Source organism: Giraffa tippelskirchi, chromosome 6 (genome assembly GCF_054371585.1).
Source record: "Giraffa tippelskirchi isolate mGirTip1 chromosome 6, T2T-mGirTip1v1.2.pri, whole genome shotgun sequence".
NCBI classification, from domain to species: domain Eukaryota; kingdom Metazoa; phylum Chordata; class Mammalia; order Artiodactyla; family Giraffidae; genus Giraffa; species Giraffa tippelskirchi.
In genome coordinates this window covers 27,560,854-27,587,577 of record NC_137280.1, presented here as the reverse complement: position 1 = coordinate 27,587,577, position 26,724 = coordinate 27,560,854, and the positions used below count along the sequence as shown (strand labels likewise).

The following is a 26,724-nucleotide window of genomic DNA, read 5'->3' as shown; positions in this document are numbered from 1 at the left end:
AGCGACTTAGCAGCAGCAGTAGCAGCAGCAGTATTCTTACCTCATTTTTTTTTGAAAGATCATTTATGTCACATTGAAACCTCCATCTTTATCTGTCCTCTTTTTACCCCCATCTGATTCTGAGTATAGCTGTGAAAAGTGAAAGTGAAGTCACTCAGTCATGTCTGATTCTTTGTGACCCCATGCATTGTAGCCTACCAGGTTCCTCCATCCATGGGATTTTCCAGGCAAGAATACTGGAGCGGATTGTCAGTTCATCCTCCAGGAGATCTTCCCAACCCAGGGATTGAACCTGGGTCTCCTGCATTGTAGGCAGATGCTTTACTGTCAGAGCCACCAGGGAAGTCTAGCTGGACAGGGAGTATAGCTGGACAAGGCATAATTTATATTCCCTTTTTTGAATGTCTGAGCCTTGTGTGAAGCTGCTACTTAATTTTTCATTCATTCTAACTGAACTCAACTACATATAATCTTGTGCACTGATTTGATTATGCTTTTCCTTCAGTTTAAACTTCTTTCCCAGAGGCAGCTAATCTAAAATTCCTTAAAGGGCGGAAAAGTGAATAAACAATTTATTCTCCTGATCCAAGAGTATAACCTCCATTGACATAGATTGCCTGGTTACTCAAGGTACAGCTTGCCTCACTTTGGCACACATTAGTTCTTATTGTTTCTTCATAGGCCATAGCTAATTCACACTGCTGCTTCTCAATTGCTTCAGTTGTGTCCGACTCTTTGCAACCCTATGGACTGTAGCCCACCAGGCTCCTCTGTCCATGGGATTCTCCATACAAGAATACTGGAGTCGGTTGCCATGCCCTCCTCCAAGGGATCTTGTCAGTGAGGGTTTGCGGTAATGATAGCTAACATTTAATGAGGGTTTACCATGTGCCGGTACTGCTACAGGTGTTTTACGTTTATTAACTAATTTTATCAAAATAGCTCCATGAGGTAATTGCTGTTATGATCACCACTTAATATATAAGAAAACTAAGGCAAACAGTTTAAATATTTTGCCCTGTGTCATCCCACTAGTTAATGGCCGAGTCAAGATTGAAATTCAGGCAGCCTTGATCCAGATTCTATGCACAAGTCTACTGTCATGCTGCCTCCTGCCCACATTCTTTACAATATGGTACTAAAATTCTTTAAAGTACAGTTAAAGTTTTGTTCTTTTACAAAGTTTTGTTATTCTTTCCTCAGTGATGCCCCATGTTTAGAATTTTGTATAAAGAAATACATAGAGCTGTTGAAATAATTTATGGATACTCTGAACTCCCTGGAATATATGGCTGAAAAGAGGACTTTTTTGCTATCAATTATGTTATATGGCGGACTACTTTCAATTCAGCCCTATTTTTGTATATTTAGGATTCTGAGCAAAAAGTTGATCTTTCTAACTTCATCTCGTTTTATTATTGAAACCTTGAATCTTAAACAAGTGATAAACAGTTCAGTTAGATTCTGCATTATTTAGTAAATTTGATACCTTATTTTTCACCATGCATTTCTTGAGGGGTTTCTTTCCTTTCCCTTTGACCTCTTAGGTCTACTCTTCAGAAAGCAACCATAATAATTATTTTATGAGTTAAGGTAGATCAGGGCACTCTGCTGCCCAGAGCCTTCTAGCACTTAACATCCCAAGAAGAATAAAATCTCAAAACTTTTGCATGACCTAATTGCTCCCATGTAATCTGGGCCCTGAGTACCTCCCATGCCTCATCTCTCACAACTTTCTCCCTCATTCATATCACTGCACTCCAGCTACACAGGTCTCCTGGCTTTTCTTCTATGTTAAGAAGCTCTCCCTCTCCCCATCCCTCCAACTCCCTCTCATTTCTTCTTCTTCATGAAATAGGTTTCATATAGTCACATATCCTTCTTCCTAAATACATTCAATCTCTACTTTAAAAAAATCATATTACTGATAATCCCCATAAAGGAATAATCCCTGTCATGTCATTTATATTTTTCTTCATGGTATTTACCACTCTCTAACAACATTGTTATGTATATGTGGTCTGCTTTTTTTTAACCAAAATGTAAATTCTATGTGGCAAGAACTTTGTTATATTCATTGGTATGTCCTCAGTGCCAAGAATAGTTCAGTTCCTGTCACACAGTTTGTTATTGTTGGTCAGTCACTAAGTCGTGCCTGACTCTTTGCAACTCAGTGGACTACAGCATACCAGGCTCCTCTGTCCTTCAACATCTCCTGGACTTGCTCAGACTTATGTCCATTGAGTCAGTGATGCCATCCAACCATCTCATCCTCTGTCGTCCCCTCTTCCACCTGCCTTCAGTCTTTCCCCGAGTTAGGATCTTTTTTAATGAGTCAGCTCTTCTCATCAGGTGGTCAAAGTATTGGAGCTTCAACTTCACCATCAGTCCTTCCAATGAATATTCAGGGTTCATTTCCTTTAGGATTGACTGATTTGATCTCCTTGAAGTCCAAGGGACTCTCAAGAGTCTTCTCCAACATCACAATTCAAAAGCATCAATTCTTTGGTGCTCAGCCTTCTTTATGGTCCAATTCTCACATCCATACTTGACTACTGGAAAAACCATAGCTTTGACTATACGGACATTTGTTTGCAAAGTAATGTCTCTGCATTTTAATATGCTGTCTGAGTTTGTCATAGCTTTTCTTCCAAGGAGCAAGCATCTTTTAATTTCATGGCTGCAGTCACCATCTGCAGTGATTTTGGAGCCCCCCCAAAATTAAGTCTGTGTGTTTCCATTGTACCCCCATCTGTTTGCCATTAAGTGATGGAGCCGGATGCCATGATCTTCGTTTTTTGAATGTTGAGTTTTAAGTCAACTTTTCCACTCTCTTCTTTCACCTTTCACTGTCATCAAGAGGCTGTTTAGTTTCTCTTAATTTTCTGCCATAACGGTGGTGTCATCTGCATTTCTGAGATTATTGATATTTCTCCCAGCAATCTTGATTCCAGTTTGTCGTCCAGCCTGGCATGTCACACAATTGGTGCTCAATAAATCTGATTTTAATGAAAGAATGAACAGACTATTCTTTCCAGCCCTTTGGGGAATACTTACTATATTTGATTTTGCATATTTATTTTCTGTGCTTTGCCTTCATCAGTGTTTCCCTTTCCACTAGAATGTCCTAGTCCTTTCCAACACTGTTTTTTGTTGTTGTTGTTTTTTACCAAACTTCTAGTCATTTTTAAATTTGTCTCCAACTTAATCTTTTTTATGTATGTGCAGGAGACCCCAGTTTGATTCCTGGGTCGGGAAGATCCACTGGAGAAGAGATAGGCTACCCACTCTGGTATTCTTGGGCTTCCCTTGTGGCTCCGCTGGTAAAAAATCAGCCTGCAATGCGGAAGACCTGGGTTCAATCCCTCAGTTGGGAAGATCCCCTGGTGAAGGGAAAAGCTACCCACTACAGTATTCTGGCCTGGAAAATTACATGGATTATATAGTCCATGAGGTTGCAAAGAGTCAGACACAACTGAGCAACTTTCACTTCTTCTAGTTTTATTGTTGTATATTTTATTTACACCACTGTATCAGTTTAATGTGTACAGTAAAAAGAAATTGATTTGCATACATCATGAAATGATTATCACATTAAATTTAGTGAACATCCACCATCTCATATAAATACAAAATTAAAGAAATAGAAAAAAAAGTTTTTCCTTGTGATGAGGACTCTTAGGATTAACTCTCTTAACTTTTATGTGTAACATACAGTAGTATTAATTTTGTTTATCACGTTGCACATTAAAAGTGAGTGACTGGATTATGCTTTCCTAGGATGAAGCATCTGGGAAAAATCTCAACTTTTCCTAGACCTTGTATTTCTGTGATTATTATGGGATTCTTTTGCTACCTTATAAACACCTATTGATTCACTAAATCAATATTTGTCAACTATATTATCTAAGCACTAAAGAAATATTGTTGAGCATGAACAAACACTACATGTTCTCCTTGAGGTAGCAGAGGAAATAGTACTTATTTTCTTGTTCTCCTTATATTCTTGAGTTCAAGAACCATGTATTCTTCTTGTTCCTGTAACACATATTTTTAAAAGACATCTCCTAAACATAAGAGGTTAGATTTAAGCCAAAACTAAACAGCATGTGTTACTGGCCACTTGGATTAGATCTCACTGTTGAATATCTCTCTGATGTTTTTCATAGAACTGAGATTTGAAAGACTCTAGGGAAGGTCAGACAGGAAAAACCAGGATAGCATTGGCCAACAAGTGTCAAAGGCAGCAAATATATCAGAAGTCACAGCTGAAAGATGTTTTCCTTGTACTGGGATCTTAAAGTTATGAGTACTGGGGGTAAGTTGAGGTCATATGCCCAGTAGAATTCAACCCTTCAGGAACTAGATATTGTTAATTAAGATGGCTACCCTAATTTGTAAATAGGTAGGTAGACCACATGTCCTGAATTGCCTAAGACAAGCCCTGCATTCACTCTTTTTCTTGGCACTCTCATTTCTCCCCCAAATTATCCCATTTTGTTTGATAAATGATATAGTCATCTTGGGCTTCCCTGGTAGCTCAGATGGTAAAGAATATGCCTGAAATGCAGGAGACCTGGATTTGATCCCTGGGTAGGGAAGATTCCCCTGGAAAAAGGAATGGCTACCCACTCGAGTATTCTTGCATGGAGAATGCCACGAACAGAGGAGCTCGGCAGGCTACAGACCATGGGGTCATAAAAAAATCAGACATTACTGAGTGACTTGGGCTTCCGTGTTGGCTCAAACGGTAAAGAATCTGCCTGCAATGAGGGAGATCTGGGTTTGACCCCTGGGTTGGGAAGATCCCCTGGGGAAGGGAACAGCTACCCACTCCAGTATTCTGGCCTGGAGAATTCCATGGGTAAAGGAGCCTGGCAGGCTACAGCCCATGGGGTCGCAGAGAGTTGACACAACTGAGTGACTGTCACTTCACTCAACTGAGTGACTGAGCACACACACACATAGCCATCTTATGACGGGGGACATTTAGAACTGAAGAAATGATTTGATTATCTGTATCACCTAAGTCATTAAGCACAGAATCTGAAATTGAACCGAATGTACTTAAACTTTATTGCTTCCCTAATTTTTTCATATTATTGAAAGATTTGAGTACACAGACTAACATAGCAAAAGAGTACATGAACTGATGTTTAGGACCCCCAAATTCAAGTAATGATGGTGCATAGAATTCAAGTAATAAACAGTCTCAAATAAGGGTATACAGTTCAAATTAGAGAGACCTAAAGAAAAGAGATTTAAGGTTAAAAACAGACAAAAAAAATCACAATAGTATTTGTAAAAGTTGGCTATTTCTTTGTCTCATTGAAATACTTAAAGTGGTTTGATTAATAATTGTCTAGAAAGGGCTGTTCTAGTTATAGAAAATTTAGCACTTGCCAAGTGTGCATCTCTACCAAGGGCAAGGTATAATTTTCTGAGTTTGGGCAGTTGCATTCAAGGGGTTGGCTTTTGAGGAAACTTCATATTTTAAAACTCAGATTCTTATCATGCAACCAGGTAGTGGTCATATGTGGAAAAAATCAGGGAGAAAAAATAAAAGCTAGTTATACTTGACAATTATTGTATGTCTGGCTAATTGCTCTCAGCTCATATTTTGGGCTATTGGTGTGACTTTGCTGTGCTACTGATCTTTGTCCTTATGGATGTTTTTCTTTGACAGCTGTTTTCCCTAACATAAAGTAACTGCTTTTTTCATGTTTGTTTTGTTGTTCCCTAAATTCTATTCAATGTTTCAAGGATACATTTGATATAAAATGTGTCTTTCATTCACAAGAACGTATATACCTATTGTGTCTATTACAAAAGTGTCTGAATCCTTAAAGACATGACATTAATTAGCAAGGTTGTGGGAATAAATTGGAATTCCTTCAGAATGGGTGATATAAAAGATAAAGCAGTAGATCCATGGCATCCTTTTTAGATCCTCTTGTTCTAATGAAATTTAATGTATGAGCAGTCATATGGTCTTTTGAACTGACTTAATTCTCAGAATTTATTTTAAAAATACTCTTGGAGAAACTTTCTTAATATTTTCTATACCACTACATCTTTTACAGTACATCTGAGTTCCATTTTCTACCTGAAAAAAAATTTCACTTATAAAACTTTTATTTTTTTATTCTTAATATTTTGGCCTCTCATGATTGGTTTTAATGGGCTGTTTGATTTCATCTTGCATTTTCTTAGCTTTAACAGGAAGGGACATTTATAGAAACATCATTAGATTGAGAGAATATTGGGTAACTAATTAAAATTCAAGACAACTCACAATTGCATTAGCATCTATCTCTGTGCATTATATCAATGCACATGTAGCTAATCTCTTGTAATTGTTCCAAAAGCCAGTAAAATAAATATAATTCTATTTGCAATATAAAATGATCTCATTTAGAAAGATGAAGGACTTCATTTCGTTGATGAAAATGCTCCTGCTACTGATGATAATGGAAGATTGTTTTAATCACATACAGGCCATTGACAAATGAGAATATATAACATATAAATCAATTAAAGATAAGAACATAAACAAGTATATTGACACATTTAGGTTTGAGATATTTAAAGAGAGTGATTTGAAGAAGAAAGTAGTAAATGAATCTCTGATTAAATGAATGATACCTTTTAATAATGTTTATATAGATTGATCATTTGAAGTAGAATGCTAAAAAGTCAAACATATGTGAAGTCATCATCTGCAGTGATTTTGGAGTCCAAGAAAATAAAATGTATCACTGCTTCCACTTTTTCCCCTTCTTTTCACCATAATGTGATGGGATCAGATGCCATGATGAATGTTGCATTTTAAGCCAGCTTTTTCGCTCCCCTCTTTCACCCTCATCAAGAGGCCCTAGTTCCTTTTCACTTTCTGCCATTAAGAGTGGTAACATCTGCATATCTGAGATTGTTGATTTTTCTCACGGCAAACTTGATTCCAGCTTGTGATTCATCCAGACCAATATTTTGCATGATGTATGCTGCATATAAGTTAAACTATATCTAGGTTTCCTTTAGTTTTAATGCTGATAAAATTGTCTGGTCTATCGTAACCACTGGTGGTAGAAGGCATTGTAAACTGTGGTTTAGTCTACAGTAAATAAACATTGAATCAAATTTTAATTTCTTTTACCTCAGTTCATAAATATTTATTTTTATTGTCTTGGAGTATTTACTAAAAACTAAATATCCTCTCAGAAAACTCTTTTTATTCATTATGTTTCCCAGAGAAATGCACAAGTTCAGAAACAGTTTTCAAAATTTCAGTTTACTCCACTATTTCAAAAGGAAATCTGTGAAGAATGACATCTATCCCTTTAGGAATCTAAAATAAATAATTTTGTATAATTAACAAATTGTTTTCTTAAAGCTTAGTAAAAGAGCAACTGCTAAAAAATTAATTACTTATGTTAATTTACAACCGATTTATGCAAATGTTGCTTGTAATTAGAAATATATAAGTATGTACTTTAAATGCAAATATGAAAGGTTGAGCTAAATTCTTTTGGGGCTAGTATTAATTCTCAGATACTATTACATACATTTTTCTTCTCTAGTGTTTCAAAGGATGAAATGAATTTCTAGTATTGGAAGAGGTCTTTACAAACTCCTGTTATTTCCAGGAAGTAACTTAAGCAAAGATAATCAGACTCCTTCTATTTCAAAAGAGATTTGTTCAGCCTTTGCCTCTCTAACAGTGATCATATGACTACATTTCTTTGTATTTTCAGCATTATGTGGAGGAGATGTTAGAGGGCCTAGTGGAACAATCTTATCACCTGGTTACCCAGAATTTTATCCAAATTCTCTGAATTGTACATGGACTGTTGATGTAACCCATGGAAAAGGTAATTTGTCTCATGCAATGATAATGGGCTATCTTATGAATTTTCATTGCATGTATTTTTATTTCATTGTCGTTTACCATGTCATTTTGCATGAGCAAAAGCAGATCAGTACTAAAATATGCTAATACAAAATTCAATTTGAATAACTGCAGCAGAGGATTATATTTACTTTTCTGTAGTATTATAACATGCTCATATGATTTTTTTTCAGAATGGTAATATATTTATTTATATATATTAAACTAATGCAATTTGAAATTTTCATATCAATAAAATCCCAAACAGGGTGTCTTTTGTCTCTGGCACAGTGTTAAGAAGTTGATTTCAAAAATTCAAAGGGAAATAGATACTCTGAAGTACTGAACTGATTGTAAAATAAACAGTACATGTTTATATACACATGTTTTAAAATGGTTATGATTATTTATTACAACCATATACCCTATATAAATTTATAACTGTCCTAGAAATATTTGTCTCAAATTTTCTATCAGAACTGCAGTTGGATCTCACACAGTTGAATGAAAGTATAAAATTGCACTGTGCTTAATGGTAGAGCTTAGTAAATGTCCTTTGAACAAATAAATGAAAGTCTTTGTAGTACTAAATATGATTCATTCATGCAATGCAACCAAAACATTCAATGCATATTAGCAATATAAGTGGTTTAAGATAATAGCTTGACAGTGGGAAAATGAGCAATCTAAATATCAAAACAAAAATGGATGAAAATTATTTACCTGAAAATATCTATATGCTAATATTTTAAAAAAGAATTTATTCATGTTAAAAACTGCTTTGGGGAAGTATTCTTATTGGTTTTTACTATTACATTGTACATGGGCTTCCTGGTAGCTCAGCTGGTAAAAAATCCACCTGCAATTCATGAGACTCCCGTTTGATTCAGTGAAGGGATAGGCTACCCAGTATTCTTGGGCTTCCCTGATGGCTCAGTCAGTAAAGATCTGCCTGCAATGAGGGATACTTAGGTTTGATCCCTGGGTTGGGAAGATCCTGTGGAGGAGGGCATGGTAACCCACTCCAGTATTCTTGCCTGGAGAATCCTCATGGATAGAGGAGCCTGACAGGCTACATTCCATGGAGTCACAAAGAGTCAGACATGACTGAGCAACAGCACACACATTACATTGTACTTATTGGCTTTACTGTCAAAGATCTAAAAATAAAAACTCCCAAATCCTAGCAATGAGAAGGTGATGTTCCAGTTTTAAAAATTAAAGCTTTATTTAAAACATTTGAATCCATTGTGGTTCTTACACAATGTGTTATTTTATTTTATTTTTTAATTTTATTAGAATATAGTTTCTTTACAGTGTTGTGTTAGTTTCTGCTGTACAGTGAGGTGAATTGGTTATACATATACATATATCCTACATATATAATCTTTTTTTAGATTTTCTTCTCATTTGGTTCACCACAGGTCCTTGAGTTGAGTTCCATGTGCTAAACAGCAGGTTCTCATTAGTTATCTATTTTATACATAGTAGTGTATGTATGTCAGTCCCATTTCCCAATTTGTCCCACTTCTCCTCCCCCCACCATTGGTAACCATGTTTGTTGTCTACATTTGCGACTCTATTTCCGCTTTGCCAATAAATGCAACTGTACCATTTTTCTAGATTCCACATATAAGAGATATACAATATTTGTTTTTATTACTTCACTCTATATGACAACGCACAAAGTTTTTACACTTCTGTTCAACTATGTGAGATATATCTGCTGTTCTGTAGAATATTTGAGATACAGATGGTTTGCCTTTATTGAAATTATACATCCTTTCATTGATGGTGAGGGTAATATAAGGATGGTTCTTTTAATGAAATTAAATATTATTGAGAAAAAAATGCTGTTAAAATGAGTATTCTGGTATTTACTGCAGGAATGAAGTGGAAGACTTCATAAACTGTCATTTTTGTTGTTCTCCATGATAAAAGACTATTTGTTGGAAGTTAACCAAAGCATCCTATTATCCCACTGTGTAGCAGATTAATGGAGTTTAAAATAAGCTTCCTTGTATTATACAAGAAAATGAAGGGCTACATACTGCTTGCTATGTAAATAGAGGTTTAATTAACACTTAAGGCTTTGCACCTTCACACATTGCAAGTGTTAATTAAATCTGTATTTACATGGCATGAAATGCAGATTATGTGCTTTTCTTGTAAGAGCCAACAAAACTGTTTGACGTACAACTATTCCAAAGTGTAGTCAAAGTGTTGTGAAGGATAATCTCTTAAAGTTGGGAGAAATTATCAAGGTGATATAATTAAACTTCTCATCCAGCCCATATACACAACACATAGATACACAGATACACATCAATATTGCACCCTCAAGGTCAAAATTAGTCATAACTATAACTATAACCTAAATATTAATAATATTTTGACTTCAAGCCCAAGTTTTTCATATATTTATGTAACAAAAATTACCTTAATAGGACTTTTTGAATTATCACTTTTATTGGACAGTACTATGATGTTGTAACCACTTACTTTTTCTCACTATTCCTCCACACCCACTGCCCTACTAAGATTGTATGTCTTTGCCTGTCCACTTCTGCTTCCTGAGATGTCCATTGAAGGGTTGCTCTTCCACAAAGAGCTGTTCACTTTTGAAAGTCACTGCCTTCAGAAGCATGTGCTAATCCCTCAGACAACCTACCTCTTAAGTTTATGCTCTTATATTGACTCACATTAATTACTTTCATAGCACTTAGCAAAATGTTTGAAACTTTAATTTATGTATCTTTTTCCCTTAGACAGACTATGAGTTATTTATAGTCTTCTCATTTTTTATATATTCTATAATGCCTATAATATAGTAGGTTCTTAGTATCATTTTATCATTTGGATTAATTTCCTTTCATTAGAAGGTATTATGTTGTTTTCCTGGAGTGAACACAGATTTTATTGCTTAAACATAATCTGATAAACAGAGGCTTCATTTTTTAAAGTAGTTGACTAGGGCACAGTGACATGAAAACAATGACTTTCAGGTTGAGGATTAAACAATAAATGATAGCTAAGAGTTGCTGAGCACTTCCTCTGTGAATGCACTGTGCCAATATAGCATCCCCTATATTATCTCATTTAAACTTTAGGACGGCTCTATTAGAATCCATTTTTTCAGATGGAGAAAGTGCGTCTCAGAAAGGCTATGCATGTAATACTTGACACTGGGCTTATTAGCACCACTACCTAACAGAATTTTAAATTTTCCCATGTATTAATTTCAGTACATATCAGAACAAGCACATTTTTCTAAGAAAAACATGCATACTGATAGACTGATTTTTTTTCTTTTTTGTTCATTTGCTCTTCTGACTATTTTTCTTATTTTTAGTCTCTGACCAAAATCTAATTCACTTTATCTGAACTTCCACTCATGTTAATTTGTAAATTTAGATACCAGTTAATCTAGATGGCAAAGTATCTTCTCCTTGCTACATTGCCATTCTCATTTACATCTGTCTAGTGTCAAATGCCACATTTATATTGAAGAACTTTTGAGACACTAACCTTCTGGACCCAGTCCAAAAAAGGGCTCATTGTGGAGTGAGAGAAAAAAAAAGATGTGCTATATTTTGAAAAAGAATATCATTGTACATTTCAAGTATTTTCCAAGTTGAAATCACTGTCCTATTATGCAATAATAACTCATCATTACTTATATTTTCAGTTTATTTTTTGGTCTCATTTTATTTCATTTTTTGCTTTTTTAACAAACAAGTGATAAATTAGGAGTTTGGGGTTAACATATACAATAACAGATAAACAACAAGGGCTTACTGTATAGCACAGGGAACTATATTCAGCATCTTGTAATAACCTATACTGGAAAATAATATGAAAAAGAATACACATACACATATATATATCTGAATCACTTTTGCTGTATACCTGAAACTAACTAACACAACTTTGTAAATCAACCATACATCAATTTTTTAAAAAAGCAATGAAGACTCCAAAACTGTCCATCATTTGGAACTATAAAGTTGATAAATAGCATTAAGAATGTTATTTTATCATTACCCACTAACTCATGTTACTGGGTTTTTGCTGAAGTTTTTGGTGATTCTTTTAGATCAAATAAGAAAATTTATTAAGCACTTCAAAAGAAAGAGGAATGTGATATTCTTTATTTCATTTGGTACTTACGTACAGCTTCCCAGGTGGCTCAGTGTTAAAGAATCTGCCTGCTAATGCAAGAGACACAGGAGAAGTGGGTTTGATCCATGGGTCGGGAAATCCCCTGAAGGAGGAAATGGAAACCTACTCTAGTATTCCAGTTTGGAAAATCCCATGTCAGAGGGGTCTAGCAGGCTGCAATCCATAGAGTCGCAAATAGTCGGACACAACAGAGCAACTGAGCACACACATATGCATATCTTACAAACAGTATAGGATGTGTGTGTGTGTGTGTGTGTGTGTGTGTGTGTGTGTGTGTAACTGTTAGGTCATTATATGCATTTGAGATAGTGTTATTAAACAGTTACATAAGACCACAATGCAATGCCATACCATACTCACCAGGACAGAACAAATGAAAAAAAAATTTAAACTTTCAAATATTGATGAAGATACAGATCAATTGGATTTGTTGATGAAAATGTAAATTGGCATAGCCACTTTGTGAAATAGTATCTATTAAAACTGAAATATATAAATATATATTTGTGTATAAATTTCCCATGAGCCAGTAATTCTACTCCTAGGTATCTATCCAACAGAAATAAGCAAATAAAGACATACTTGAATGCTCATAGCAGCATTTTCTGCCTTCAAGCTAAAATGTCAGTTATCTAAATGACCATCAACTTTTGAACAGACAGATGAATGTGTTGTATTCACAAAATGAAATGGATCTCTAAAACATCTTACAATCACACACAAAAGTAGAGATAAATCTCACACACTTAGTGTTGAGTGAAAGAACTCAGGGGCTTCCCAGGAGGCTCAGTGGTAAAAAAAATCCAGCTGCAATGCAGGAGATGCGGGTTTGATCCCTGGGTCAGAAAGATCCCCTGGAGGAGGAAATGGCAGCCCACTCTAGTATTCTTATCTGAAATACTATGGACAGAGGAGCCTGACGGGTTGTAGTCCCTGGGGTGGCAATGAGTTGGACATGACTTCGAGACCGATCACACATGCTAAAGAACTCAGACCAAAAAGAGTATACCTTATATGAATCCATTATATAAACTACAAAGAGTTGCTGAGCACTTTAACGTGAGTGGAAGTTCAGATAAAGTGAATTAGATTTTGGTCAGAGACTAAAAATAAGAAAAATAGTCAGAAGAGCAAATGAACAAAAAAGAAAAAAAAATCAGTCTGTCAGTCTGCATGTTTTTCTTAGAAAAATGTGCTTGTTCTGATATGTACTGAAATTAATACATGGGAAAATTTAAAATTCTATTAGGTAGTAACAGAGTAGTCTATCCTATTAGAAGTTGAATGAGTGGTTACTTTTGCCAAAACACTTCTATTTAAATAAAGGATATAAGTTTTCCTTGAAATTTTCAGAAAATGCATGTAATTTCTTTTTAGACAGTAATTTTAAAATATTATTTACAAGCAGTTTCCAAGACATGACTCATTATAAACCTTATAGAGAAGCTAAAGGAAACAAGCAAACAGAAAAACTCAAAAGAAAGATATAATAATTATACTATATATTATATATTCAGAATATTTTATAGCAGTGCCTTTTATTTTCACAAAAATCTGTTATAAGAGTCCTGATTTTTGTTAGTTTGGTAACTCTGTGTGTTTTACTAATATACTTTATGAGTCTAATTTTCATCTTTTCTTTATTAGGTGTACAGTTCAACTTCCACACCTTTCATTTGGAAGACCATCATGACTACTTACTGATCACAGAGAATGGCAGTTTTACCCAACCACTTGCACGCCTGACTGGTTCAGAACTTCCTTCAACAATCAATGCTGGTCTCTATGGAAATTTCAGGGCTCAGTTGCGCTTCATTTCTGATTTCTCAATATCATATGAAGGATTCAACATTACATTCTCTGGTAAGAAAATAAGTTTTAAAACCAGAGTTTTAAAAGTATGAAAATAGCTTTTGCATGACCAAACAGAGAGAGAAAATGAAACAAAAAAAGATAAAAGCAAAAAAGCTATCTGCCAACAAATTTTAAGGAAAGTTTCAAATGCCTTGAAGATTGACTATAGTAATATATTAAAGGGAACCTTAAAACAGTAGCAAAAAAGAAATCAGTTCACAAAAATTTACTAGAAATACAATAAATACATTTCTTTAACTTATACTCCTGTAGAATTCTGAGAGGAAAACTTGCTAAAAATGTCAAGTGAACTTAAAATGGAAGCCCATACATACATGTAAAGGTTTATTTAGTCCATTAATGAAATGTGAATTAAACCAGTGATATTCTAGTTTTGTGTTTCTGGGAAAAGTAATTGTTTACAGGCCAAGATTAAACTAATATATTCATTTGGAACTAGATGATCTAGAAACAAGTTAATTTGGTTATTCTTTTTATTCTAGAATAACCTCATCTATAGGCAATATTATAACTTGGATTATAAGGAAAAAAAATTATAAGACCAAACTGAACAAAGAAATATTCTTGTTAGTTCTACTTTTTAGTTAAATGGAATAGTGAAAGAGAATACAGAAACAAGTAAATCTTATGCCAACTTGCTAATATTAAATTTACAATATTACAATTATACATAATTATATTAATAATATATATTACAAATATATAAATAAAATAATAAATACTGACTTTGTTCTTCAATTGTTATTCCAGTATTGGCATGGAGATATTTGTCTTCTAAAATAAGGTATTTCATAGAGAAGAACAAATGAGCATAATCAGTTTTAACCTAGAATGTTAATAAAAGAATAGCTCATCAACATGAAGCAATCCCTTTGTTCCCCACTGCAGTTAGGTACTAAGTGTGTATTCTGGGAATATTTTTAGATAAGCTACTTCTTCTTAAGACTGTATATAAATTATAATATTATGGTTAATTAAATTTAGTCTGTCATATCCTGTGGAGAAGGACATGGCAACCCACACCAGTACTCTTGCCTGGAAAATCCCATGGATGGAGGGGCCTGGTGGGCTACAGTTCATGCGGTCACGAAGAGTCCGACATGACTGAGCGAATTCACTTTCACTTTTCACTTTCATGCATTGGAGAAAGAAATGGCAACCCACTCCAGTATTCTTGCCTGGAGAATCCCAGGGACAGAGGTGCCTGGTGGGCTGCCATCCATGGGGTCACACAGAGTCAGACATGACTGAAGCAACTTAGCAGCAGCAACAGCAGCAGCTGTCATACTCTGAAGAGTGTTTAATGGTTTATTTTCATGATGTTCATTCATTGCTTGAGGAAATTTTCTTGTATAAATCTATAATATACTATTTTCAGTTTATGGGCAGTCAGTGTTACATAAACTCTTGCTTCTGAAGTCACATATTTTTCGGAATATGGATTAATAGAATTCCTCATATACTACAGGCACAAGAGCCTTTGTTGTTTAGACTAAAACCATTAAGTAAATGTCACTTCAAAATGCAAATTATTTCATTCCAAATGTTATTTTGCATTTGAAAATATGAATCTGTCATGTCATTAAGTCAAAAATCTAAGAAACAAAATACAGAATAAAAAATACAAGATAAATATCCACATTTCCAGTGTATCATTCACAAAGTGACACTTTCTCATCTTTATTTAATTTCACACGTAAGAGTATTTATTATATTATTAGGTCTTTCACAGTTCAGTTCAGTTCAGTCACTCAGTCATGTCTGACTCTTTGCGACCCCATAGACTGCAGCACGCCAGGCTTCCCTGTCCATCACCAGCTCCCGAAGCTTGCTCAAACTTATGTCCATCGAGTCGGTGATGCCATCCAACCATCTCATCCTCTGTTGTCCCCTTCTCCTTCTACTTCAATCTTGCTTTTCAGTCCTCCTTCCACCTTTCTCAGCATCAAGGTCTTTCCCAATGAATCTGTTCTTCCCATCAGGTGACCAAAGTCTTGGAGTTTCAGCTTCAGCTTCAGTCCTTCCAATGAATATCAGGACTGATTTTCTTTAGGACTGACTGGTTTGATCTCCTTGCAGGTCTTTCACAAAAGAAGAAAATTATGCGTGCCCTAGCATATACCCATAATTATATCTATGTGTGCTCAGTCACCTCAGTCTTGTCTAACTCTTTGGGACCCTATGGACTGTAGCCCACCAGGCTTCTCAGTCCATGGGATTTCCCAGGCAAGAATACTAGAGTGGGTTGCCATGCCCTCCTCCAGGGGATCTTCCCGACCCATAGATAGAACCCACCTCTCCTGTGTCTCCTGCATTGCAGGAGGATTCTTCACCCCTGAGCCACGGGGGGAAGCCCACAATTATAGGCACTTTTTTTTTTTTAATAAATTTATTTATTTTAGTTGGGGGCTAATTACTAAGTGCTAATAGGCACTTTTAAAATACATGGCTGGTCCTGAAAGCAACCAGTTTACAAAACATAGAAGTATACCCTTAAATAAATAAATAAATTTATTTATTTTAGTTGGGGGCTAATTACTAAGTGCTAATAGGCACTTTTAAAATACATGGCTGGTCCTGAAAGCAACCAGTTTACAAAACATAGAAGTATACCCTTAAAAGTTACTACTGTTTTCTTTGTTTTCCTCTTCATCCAATTACAGAGTATAACCTGGAACCTTGCGAAGATCCTGGAATTCCTCAATATGGTAACCGAATTGGGTTCACCTTTGGGGTTGGTGACACTTTGACCTTCTCATGCTCATCAGGTTATCGTCTGGAAGGGACGTCAGAGATCATCTGTCTTGGTGGTGGCCGACGAGTGTGGAGTGCACCTCTGCCAAGGTGTGTGGGTACGTGGTCAGCTGCTTTCATTTGCTTGTATGTGTAGTCACTGTCCATGGAGTTGCATGATTATACACCCTTTTTTTAAAATATGTAATCTGTTGAATTTCTTCATTTATTTCATATTAATTATTTCAATTTTTTTTTTTCAACTTGGCAATCCGGTATGCCACAATTATCTTCTCAACTGCTCCATTCAGCCTACCATGCTTCTAAATTTGTTTTCAGATGATGGGAATAAGGAATGAAGAGATGGTTAGAGAGACAGTTAATAGATAGATGATAGAATCATATTTTGAAAGCTTATAGACAATTGCATTACTGTATTCTATTAATAGATGATTTTTCATGATTTAGGACTGAAGTTTTGACAATATTTTATAACTTAGAATTAACACCTATGAAACATGATTACAAGGGAAAATAGTAGAGAATTTGAGTTATCAAGGCAAGTATTGCCTCAATATATGCAATCTATAGAATAATCTATTATGATAGATGAATTCCGATGGAATTCATTGCATGTTGTGAGATAAAGAATAGCAATAATTAAAGTATTGAAAATTTGGAGCACCATCTCAACCTTTGGAAATGAATATTTTGACTGACAAAAAGGAAAAAAAAAATATCTGTAGAGAAATGAAAGACTTTTCACTAGGACTTAAAATCATTTTCTATATAGGAAATAAACAAAAATTTCTTTAGGTGATCACCCATTCAGTGGTTATCAGTACTCATTTTTATAATAGAACAAGATAGAAGTGATTTTGCTATTTCAAAAAGCTCTTAAAACTCTCAAATGTATTTAACTTGAACTTAATTATTAATTTGTGGGTCACAGATGTTTGTAAGTTATAATATACTACAAAACCAGGCGAATTTGTAGAGCTTTGATCTATGGTTTAAGACTTTATCCTTTTTTTATTATTTTAATGGAGGCAAATTCCCTCTAGATTAAAACATAAATGAAGAAGAGGATTCCTTCTGTGACTTATTCCATACATTGCTCACTGTATGGAATGTTGTGAGAATCTTGTGAATCCTTAAATCTAGTAAAACAAAATTGATATTTCAGGTTAATATGGGTCTGAAGGTTTTTATAGTGGTGAGATTGTTTTCACAGCCCCTAAGTGTTATATAATGGAGAAGCTGATATTTAACAGATGAAATTTCTTTTTAAAATCACAGCTTGTATAGAAATGGCACAAGCTACCACAAATACTTAATGCTGGGATTGTGATACTCCCAGAACATCTTTTCCAGGAAGATACATAGAGTGCAGTCTTTCTGGTTTTGTTTCTATGTTTGAGGTTTTTGTTTGTTTGTTTGTTTTGCTTTGTTTCATTTTTTCTACTGTTGCCAGATTTGGAATTCTCCTCTGTATCTGAATTGTCCCTGTTTCCATCTTCATTTGGTGTGAATATTTTCAAAGGTCAGTTAATGAAAACCTTGGGAATAGGATGTTTGGCTTTATATTCTGGTCATTTGTTACTGGGTTAATTCACTTTTCTAAACTTTATTTGTCTCATCAGCAAAATGGTTACAGCATTATGTTAATGTTAGTTATGAGGGTTAAAAGAAATCAGCCATGCTAGTAGACACCCAATACAATTAATGGAATATTAGAGGAGTTCAGAATTTAGATGTTATTATAACTTTTATTATATTGAAAATAATCTGCAATGTTAGTTTATTTGGACAAATTTTATTTCTTCTTAGATTCTTTGTAGTTTTCATGTAATATATCTGTAAAGTCAACAGGCCACCAGGGAGGCCCTTCTCTAGTGCATACTTGCTTAAAAACATCACTTAGTACTCAGTATCGCCACCCTCATAGAAAGCTTATGTTATAGACAGTGGCCTAATTATGAGTAAGTTATATTCCAAAAATGTGCTTCTGCTTTGGTTATTTGGAATCTAGGTAGTTTTTCCTTGGCACAGGGTTGCAAACAGGGACATTCCCAGAACAAACAATAGGTGTGATTTCAAATTTCATATCAAGTGTAAAACTAATACTAACATTTACTAAAAAGACTTATGTGTACCTAGGTTACATAAGACTGTGCCTGATTCTGAACAGTAAGGCAACTGATAAAGCAGTTTTTGGAAACTTGCTTTTTGTTTATGTTTTACTTAAATTTTGATTCTATATTTATGGTATAAATTGGTCTATCTGTTTCTGTGGGTAGAATTTGATGAAAAGTATCTTAATTCTAGATGTTAGATGAATAATAAATAGTCTTTTCATTTAAGGAATTTCCTGAGTAACCTCTTCATTTATGTAATATTTTTAAAAAATAACAAGATATAATAACATCATAATATTGTCTTTACAGTCTGTAAAGCATTATATAATGTAGTGCCCCATTCCAAAAATCAACCTATGCTTTGAAAGTAGCTTTAGCATAACAATATTATCAGTGACGCTATATGTCTGTTAAAAGCTCAAGATTTCACACAAACTCAGGTTCAGAATCATGCCTGTCACAAGTTCTGAGGCCCAGACTTATGCTCCATTTACAACAGCACACTGCTGTCTTTGACTGGAGGCTTCAGTAAAGTTGAGAGGAAATCCGGTCTTAATTATAATTGATATATGGCTTCAGAAAACTCCTTAGGCTATCCTCTATTTTAATTGGAAGAAACCTCTTCTACTGTGGCCCATTTATTGAGGTTACTTGAGTGCAGGGAAATATTTAATTTTAAATTATTTTGTTGAAGTATAGTTGATACACAATCTTATATTAGTCTGAGGTGTACAACATACTGATTCAGCAATTATATACATTATGGATTGATTACCACGATAAGTCTAGTAACCATCTGCCACCATACAGAGTTACTGTAGTATTCCTTATGCTGTACATTACATCCCTTTGACTTATTTATTTTATAATAGGAAGTTTGTACCTCTTAAACCCTTTCACTTATCTTGTTGAAACCCCACTCCCTCACCTCTGGCAGCTACCAATTTGTTCTTTGTATCTGTGAGTCTGTTTCTGTTTCAGTTTGTTTGTTTTGTTTTGTAGATTCCACATACAAGGGCATTGTCTTTTTCTCTCTTGACTTATTTCACTTACCTTAATATCCATACTATCCCAAGCACAGGGAAATTTGTAGAGACAGGAAAAGAATCTTGATAGCAGTTGAGATCATAACATTCACCATCGAGTGGGTGTTACAGGGATTCTTCTCCCTAAGGAGTGGTGTCTGTTGCAGGCACATAGTTTATATTTACATTTCAGTTGTTCCTAAGTAATGTGATCTTTGGAAAGTTGTTCAGATCTCTTTCCTGCCAAGTTTTCTCAAATGTGATATTTTCTAAAATGTGATAATTACATCCATGTTGCAAGATAGTTTATAGCTCTAAGAAATAAAAGACATGTAAATCACCTAATGTACCACTCAACAAGTGACACTTGCTCAACCAACCTCAGTCCCTTTTCCTTGTGCCTACAACTGTCTCCACCACCTTATAGTCAGTTCTCCTAAGGGCCGTGATAACTGATAGCAGTGAAGAGTAATTTTCACCAACCAGCAGGAGAGGAAAGAGAGGAAAGGAGGAGATGAAAAAGTTTTACTGTGCTATCAGCAGCTGAGTACTTCACACACATAATCCTATTTACTACTTAGTGATCAAGATGAAAGTTTTAACTTTTAAAGAAATGCATATCTATACTTAACGTTTTCCATTTTGAAAAAAATAAAAATAATTAACATGTAAAATGATATTTCAGTGGGTATATTTTATACTTAAGTGATTATCCTGGTGATCCACGTTTCTGTGAAAATGGTCACATATTTTAACCAAATATCTAAAAGCCAAAAAAAAAAAAAAAAAAGAAAAGTGTAAAAAATGTGATTACTTTGAAAATAAGAAATATTGACTTGTTTTTGGTCCAAAAATATTTGATTTCCCTTTCTAAAATACACATTACAAAAAAAGCAAAAAAACAAACAAACAAAAAACCTGGTAGTTCCCTTGTCATCTTTCTAGATAAAAAAACATAAAAAAAACTTACATGTCTTCATTTAGCTTGCAAACATACCAGGAACCATGCCAGGTCATGTTGCAAATAAACAAGGACCTAATGGAAGTATTTTGTTTTGGAAAGTAAATTAGCAAGTTAAATATTAATAATTTTTCTTTAGGCAAGAATCCACATATTTTAAGAAGTTCATAAATTTTAAAGTCATTTTAAAGATATTAATTCATTCATCCTTATTGTTTATTTAACACATCAACTTCCGTTTCTAATTTTATGAATCATCAATTTTTTATCTGACCTTGGAGAAGTAGCATCTTGCCTAGATCATGAGTGAAATGGGAAAAATGATAACTCCACATTACACATCTACATAGGTTTCTCACTCTTATGAACTTTTAGATGATATATACTGATAGTTACTTATTATTTAGTTATAAAATGAACTTTAAAAATATGGGAAACAAAGTGAAACATATATGGGGATTCTCTGTACTATCATTATAACTTCTTTTAAATCTAAAATTATTCTAAAATGAAAATTTTATTAAAAATTCAGAACAAGAAAGGATCAATTGCACTTGAAAAGACAGTTCATTTTTAAACAAATTCTTTTTATTTCATCTCAACTTCTGAACTCTTGTATCTCATATATCCACTTGCTATGTCAGATATGACTGATTTATTGTTAGTTGGCATTGTAGAGATATAGTGTTGTAGAAAGCAAATTATGATTAAGATATTTCACCAGCTCTCAGACACTACCATTAATTAGTTGGATGATTTTAAGCAAATATCTTAATTTTCTGTGCTTCTCTTTTCTGGAAAGGATAATGCCAATATGAGTTCTACTCAACCAAACATCTCTTATGAAGAGAACAAAAATAATTTGATAAATTATGTATACAAATGTATATATTTTTCTTATATAATTATGATTAAGTGCATTTTCTTGATTTGGCAATATAAAAAATCTATATTATTAGCTTATAGTTTGGTGCTTTATATTTTTTTAAAGATTTTCTTGCTTGCAACTTTGTGAAGTAAGCAGAGGAGATATTATTCCCACTTGGCAGCTGAGAAAATGTTGTTACAGAAACATTATAAGTAATAAGTGGAAGGTTATGCCAGAAACCCAGAAACCAAGTCTCAAACTTTTTAGATCAGTGTTGTGGTTGAAACTCATTTACCTAAGATTGGGACTTGAACCCATGTGCAGGGACTCAAACCCTGCCAAAACCTTGCTTGGAACTTGAAACCACATGGCTGGGACTTGAACCTTGCCAAAACTCTGCCTGAGATTGAACCCACACTGCGGGTACTGGAACCCTGCCAAAGCTCAATTTGGGACTCTAACCCACATGGCCAGGACTCAAACCCAGCTGAAACCCAATTTGAGACTTGAACCACAATCTCTAATCACCTTATGTCTGGACTTACTGAGACTCGGGTTCTTTGATCTCAGCACAGAAGGGATTCAAAGTGATAAACAAGAAGTAGATTTATTAATATAGTATGCTTGTAAGAGATGCAGGGAGCTCTGCCCTGAGGACTGAGTGGGCTACAATTTATAAGGGAAAGAAAGGGAGGGGAAAAGACTGCCTTCTTCAGGTAGATATAGATGCAGAAGTAAGGCATGCATCATTAGCTCCTCCTTCACTAGCTCCTCCTTGATATTAGTTAGGAAAGTGTCTGACCCTATGAGGTCAAACTATGATTATCATATTTGTAAAAGGTGGGCCTTCCATCTAGTGGCCTGGGATATATCTTGTGGTTTTGTTTATGGTTTTATAATTAAGCAAGTCTGTTTCATTGAATAATGTTCCAGTAGCTTTTTTGAGCTATCATTGACTTACAAAGGCCTCCCAAAGTTTCTTAGGTTTCCTTCTCTATCTGTAGTCCCCTTTTGGGACTTCTACAACTACTTATAACTATCCTATTCTATCCCATTCATGGTGTTCCAAGTGGTATTTCTTTATTACCTTACTTATTATATATATGTATGCAAAAGCTTTTCTACTATGCTTGATAAAGGCTTGAGAAAGAACATCAAAAAAAAAAAAAAGAAGAGGTGAAGTAATTGGAAAACATAAATTAAATGAAATAGGAGCACTGAATATGAAATATAAAAAATGAAACAGACTAGATAAAAGTAAAAGATCATCATATAGTCCAGTTGTTTTTCAACACGGCTGCTTATTAGAATATTACCTTATTTATTCATGCACTATTTTGAAAGACCACCATTTTTTTTTAATGGAATAGACCATAGGTGAGTAAACTTTTTTTTTCTATGAAGTGCTGGATAGTAGACATTTCAGTCTTTGTGGGCCACACACTTTCAATCACAGCTATTTAATTCTGACATTGTATTGTGAAAGAAACAATAGATAATACACAAATGAATAAATTTGTTTGTATTCCTATAAACCTTCATCTACAAAGGTGACAGACTGGATGTGGCCTTCAGGTCATAGCTTGTGATTTCTGCAACAGATTTACCAAGCTTAAAGTTACTAGTCATTCATCCCTAAGGGAAGAAGGAAAGATCCTTTTCCCATTCTCTGTTTTTTTCATCACAGGTTCTGTTTATTAAAGTAGCATATCGTTTCCTTAATTCTAGGAGATTTCTCTGGTCTTTACAGAAAGAGTATTAGGATTGTATATGTTTGTGCGTGTTTGTGTATGAAAGTGAAAGTCACTCAGTTGTGTCTGACTTTTGCGACCTCATGGACTATACAGTCCATGGAATTCTCCAGGCCAGAATACTGGGGTGGTTAGCCTTTCCCTTCTCCAGCGGATCTTCCCAACCCAGGGATTGAACCCAGATCTCCTGTATTACAGGCAGATTCTTTACCAGCTGAGCCACAAGGGAAGCCCAAGTGGGTAGCAGCAGTGTGTATGAACATTGATGCAATTTATTGGTAACTTAATTCATAACCATCTCCAGATCCTTTCTTATACCCAGATCTCTTCTGAGTACCAAGTCTATTCCCAGTGGCACACTGGGCTGGTCCACATGGATGGCCTCCCACAGACACATTGCTGCACATTCTAAAACAACTCTATCTCCTCCACCAAATCAGCTCTCCCTTCTGCACTCCTTAGTTCAGATATGCTATCATTCTTATTCAACCATTCAAGCTAGAAATTGTGTTATCTTTTACTTTTTCCTCCCTCTTTCTACCCATACTAGACGTCACTGAGACCTACTACCAAAAGTTTTTGTTCAAATTTACCAGCATTTCCATTCTCATTACCCTTATTTTAGTCTAGCTCTCATTACTTCTCATTAAGATGAACATAATAACACAATAATAATAATGTGTAGTAGGCACTGTGTTAAACACTATATATATATAATACACACACACACACACACACACACACACACACACACACACACACACATAGTCGGGAGAGTGTGTAATTTGCTTGGTTCTGTCTTGCTGCAACAAAGATTTAAAATGGAGGACCAGTGTTACAGCTTGGTTACAGATCAGAGTTTTATTTGGCAAACAAAGGATAGTACACTTTGAGGCATGAGGGAAGATGGGCCCCAAAGGAGAGGCCTCAACCCATCTCGGCTCCCTCTTTTTATAGGTTTTTCCTCCTCCCTCTTCACCTGCCCTATGCAAATCAGGGCTAACCAAGAAGAGGGTGTGTTTGTTTCACCTGAGGTTCTCACTCCTGGTCTGCAGATTTTCTTTTGTTCCATTTTCATGGTATTTTCCCTTTGTCTTTTAGCCACCACCATTTTGGACTCCTTTTTCCTATTCTAGCTACCTAACGTGAGAGAGTATTATTATCGCATTTTAAAAGCTAGCCAGATTAATTATTTAACTTGGTAAAGAGCTTGAAATCAGCTCCTTCTGATTACAGCTCATGTTTTACCACTTGCATGTATAATCCTACTATAACATTTCTTCTTTTCTAGCTGGACTTCCTGTTTCCAAATTTCCCTCATCTAATTTATCTTCAATTGCATTACTAGCAATATTCTCTTTTATTGATGAGTAAAAAGTTACCACTGATTTAGCCGTTTAAAACAGCATATTTACTTTATCTTGGTTTCTGCAGGTAAGGAGTATGGACATGGTTTAACTGAATCCTCTCTTAGAGTCTCAAGGACCGGGCAGAATTCTTAACTGAGGTTCAGTATCCTCTTCTAAATTCACATCATTAATGGAAGTTGTCACGTCCTTGTTGTTGTAGGACTGAGAGCTTCGGTCCTTTGCTCATTTCCTAGGGACCAACCACAGTTCCTTGCCATGTGAACTTCCCAAGCTCGGATGCTTCCTTCATCAAAACAGCAAGTCTATCTAGTAAAGCACTGCTGTGTGCTGCATGTGTGTTCAGTCGTGTCCGAGTCTTGTGGCCCAATGAACTGTAGTCCACCGGGCTCCTCTGCCCATGGGATTTTCCAGAAAAGAATATGGTAGTGGGTAGCCATTTCCTCCTCTAGGGGATCTGACCAACCTAGGGATTGAACCCACGTCTCCTGCACTGCAGGTGGATTCTTTACCACTTAGCCACCTGAGAAGCCCAGTGTCACTGGCAAGATTCAGTTCTGAATGTTATAAAATCATAGGAGTAATGAAAAACAAATCATAGGTCCCACTTAACTCAATGAATTGGGGCTGTATTAAAGCATGAATGCAATAAGGTGGGTATAATGTGAGGTTCACCTTAAAGTTGACACGAGGAAACCTTATAAAGATCAGATCATCTCTATCCTCTGCATAAATCACTAGGTGGTTTCCCATGTCTATTCAGTTCAGTCACTCAGTCCACTCAGTCATGTCCGATTCTTGGCAATCCCGTGGACTGCAGCAGGCCAGGCCTCCCTGTTCATCACCAACTCCTGGAGCTTGCTCAAACTCATCTCCATTGAGTCGGTGATGCCATCCAACCATCTCATCCTCTGTCATCCCCTTCTCCTCTTGCCTTCAGTCTTTCCCAGCATCAGGGTCTTTTCCAATGAGTCAGTTCTTAGCATCAGGTGGACAAAGTATTGGAGTTTCAACTTCAGCATCAGTCTTTCTAATGGATATTCAGAACTGATTTCCTTTAGGATTGACTGGTTTGATCTCCTTGCAGTCCAAGGGATTCTCAAGAGTCTTCTCTAACACCATAGTTCAAAGGCATCAATTTTTCAGTGCTCAGTTTTCTTTATGGTCCAACTTTCACATCCATACATGACCACTGGAAAAACCATATCTTTGACTAGATAGACCTTTGTTGGCAAAGTAATGTCTCTGCTTTTTAATATGCTGTCTAGGTTGGTCATAGCTTTTCTTCCAAGGAACAAGCATCTTTTAATTTCATGGTTGCAGTCACCATCTGCAGTGATTTTGGAGCCCTCCAAAATAAAATCTTCACTGTTTCCATTGTTTCCCCATCTATTTGCCATAAAGTGATGGGACTGGATGCCATGATCTTGGTTTTCTGAATGTTGAATTTTAAGCCAACTTTATCACTGTCCTCTTTCACTTTCATCAAAAATTAAATGCCTATTAGATTAGACCTATACCTATTAGATTTGTTTGAAATTCCACAAGTCTTTTCTTAGGTTGGCCTTACTGCTCTTTCTACAGTTATTTCCCTTTATGCATCCTAGATTATATTCACAAGATGCTACATGTCATTCCCAAACACACCAAGCATGTTCTACTTTTTAAGATGCACAGGATGTGTTGAGGTCTACTCTATATGCAAATGGTCAAACTCTCACTTGTATTGGCACAAGCAAACAAATAAGAAGGTACCTGTGAAGTTAGAGTGATAGAAAGCCCTGAAAGCATTGTTCAGTGCCTGGAAGACACTTTGCATTTTAATATGTTGAGCTTTCATTTCTACCACCATACCATCAATAAAGCCACCATTATCTCTCATTATCTACTTTATTATTGTGACAGCCCAAACAGACTCTAGTCTTGTCCATTTTCCCCA

The 26,724-nt window shown here is 35.3% G+C and overlaps 1 protein-coding gene across 4 annotated transcripts in view; it reads left to right on the top strand.

Annotated features, from left to right (window-relative positions):
* The window catches only part of CSMD3 (CUB and Sushi multiple domains 3), a 1,311,921-nt gene that overhangs the window by 855,321 nt on the left and 429,876 nt on the right, over positions 1-26,724 (top strand). For all 4 annotated transcript variants that reach the window (XM_081504393.1, XM_081504396.1, XM_081504395.1 and 1 more), the window contains 3 exons: positions 7,752-7,868; positions 13,715-13,930; positions 16,606-16,794. In XM_081504393.1, the coding sequence (XP_081360519.1) occupies positions 7,752-7,868; positions 13,715-13,930; positions 16,606-16,794 (522 nt within the window). The remainder of the gene's footprint in view (positions 1-7,751; positions 7,869-13,714; positions 13,931-16,605; positions 16,795-26,724) is intronic.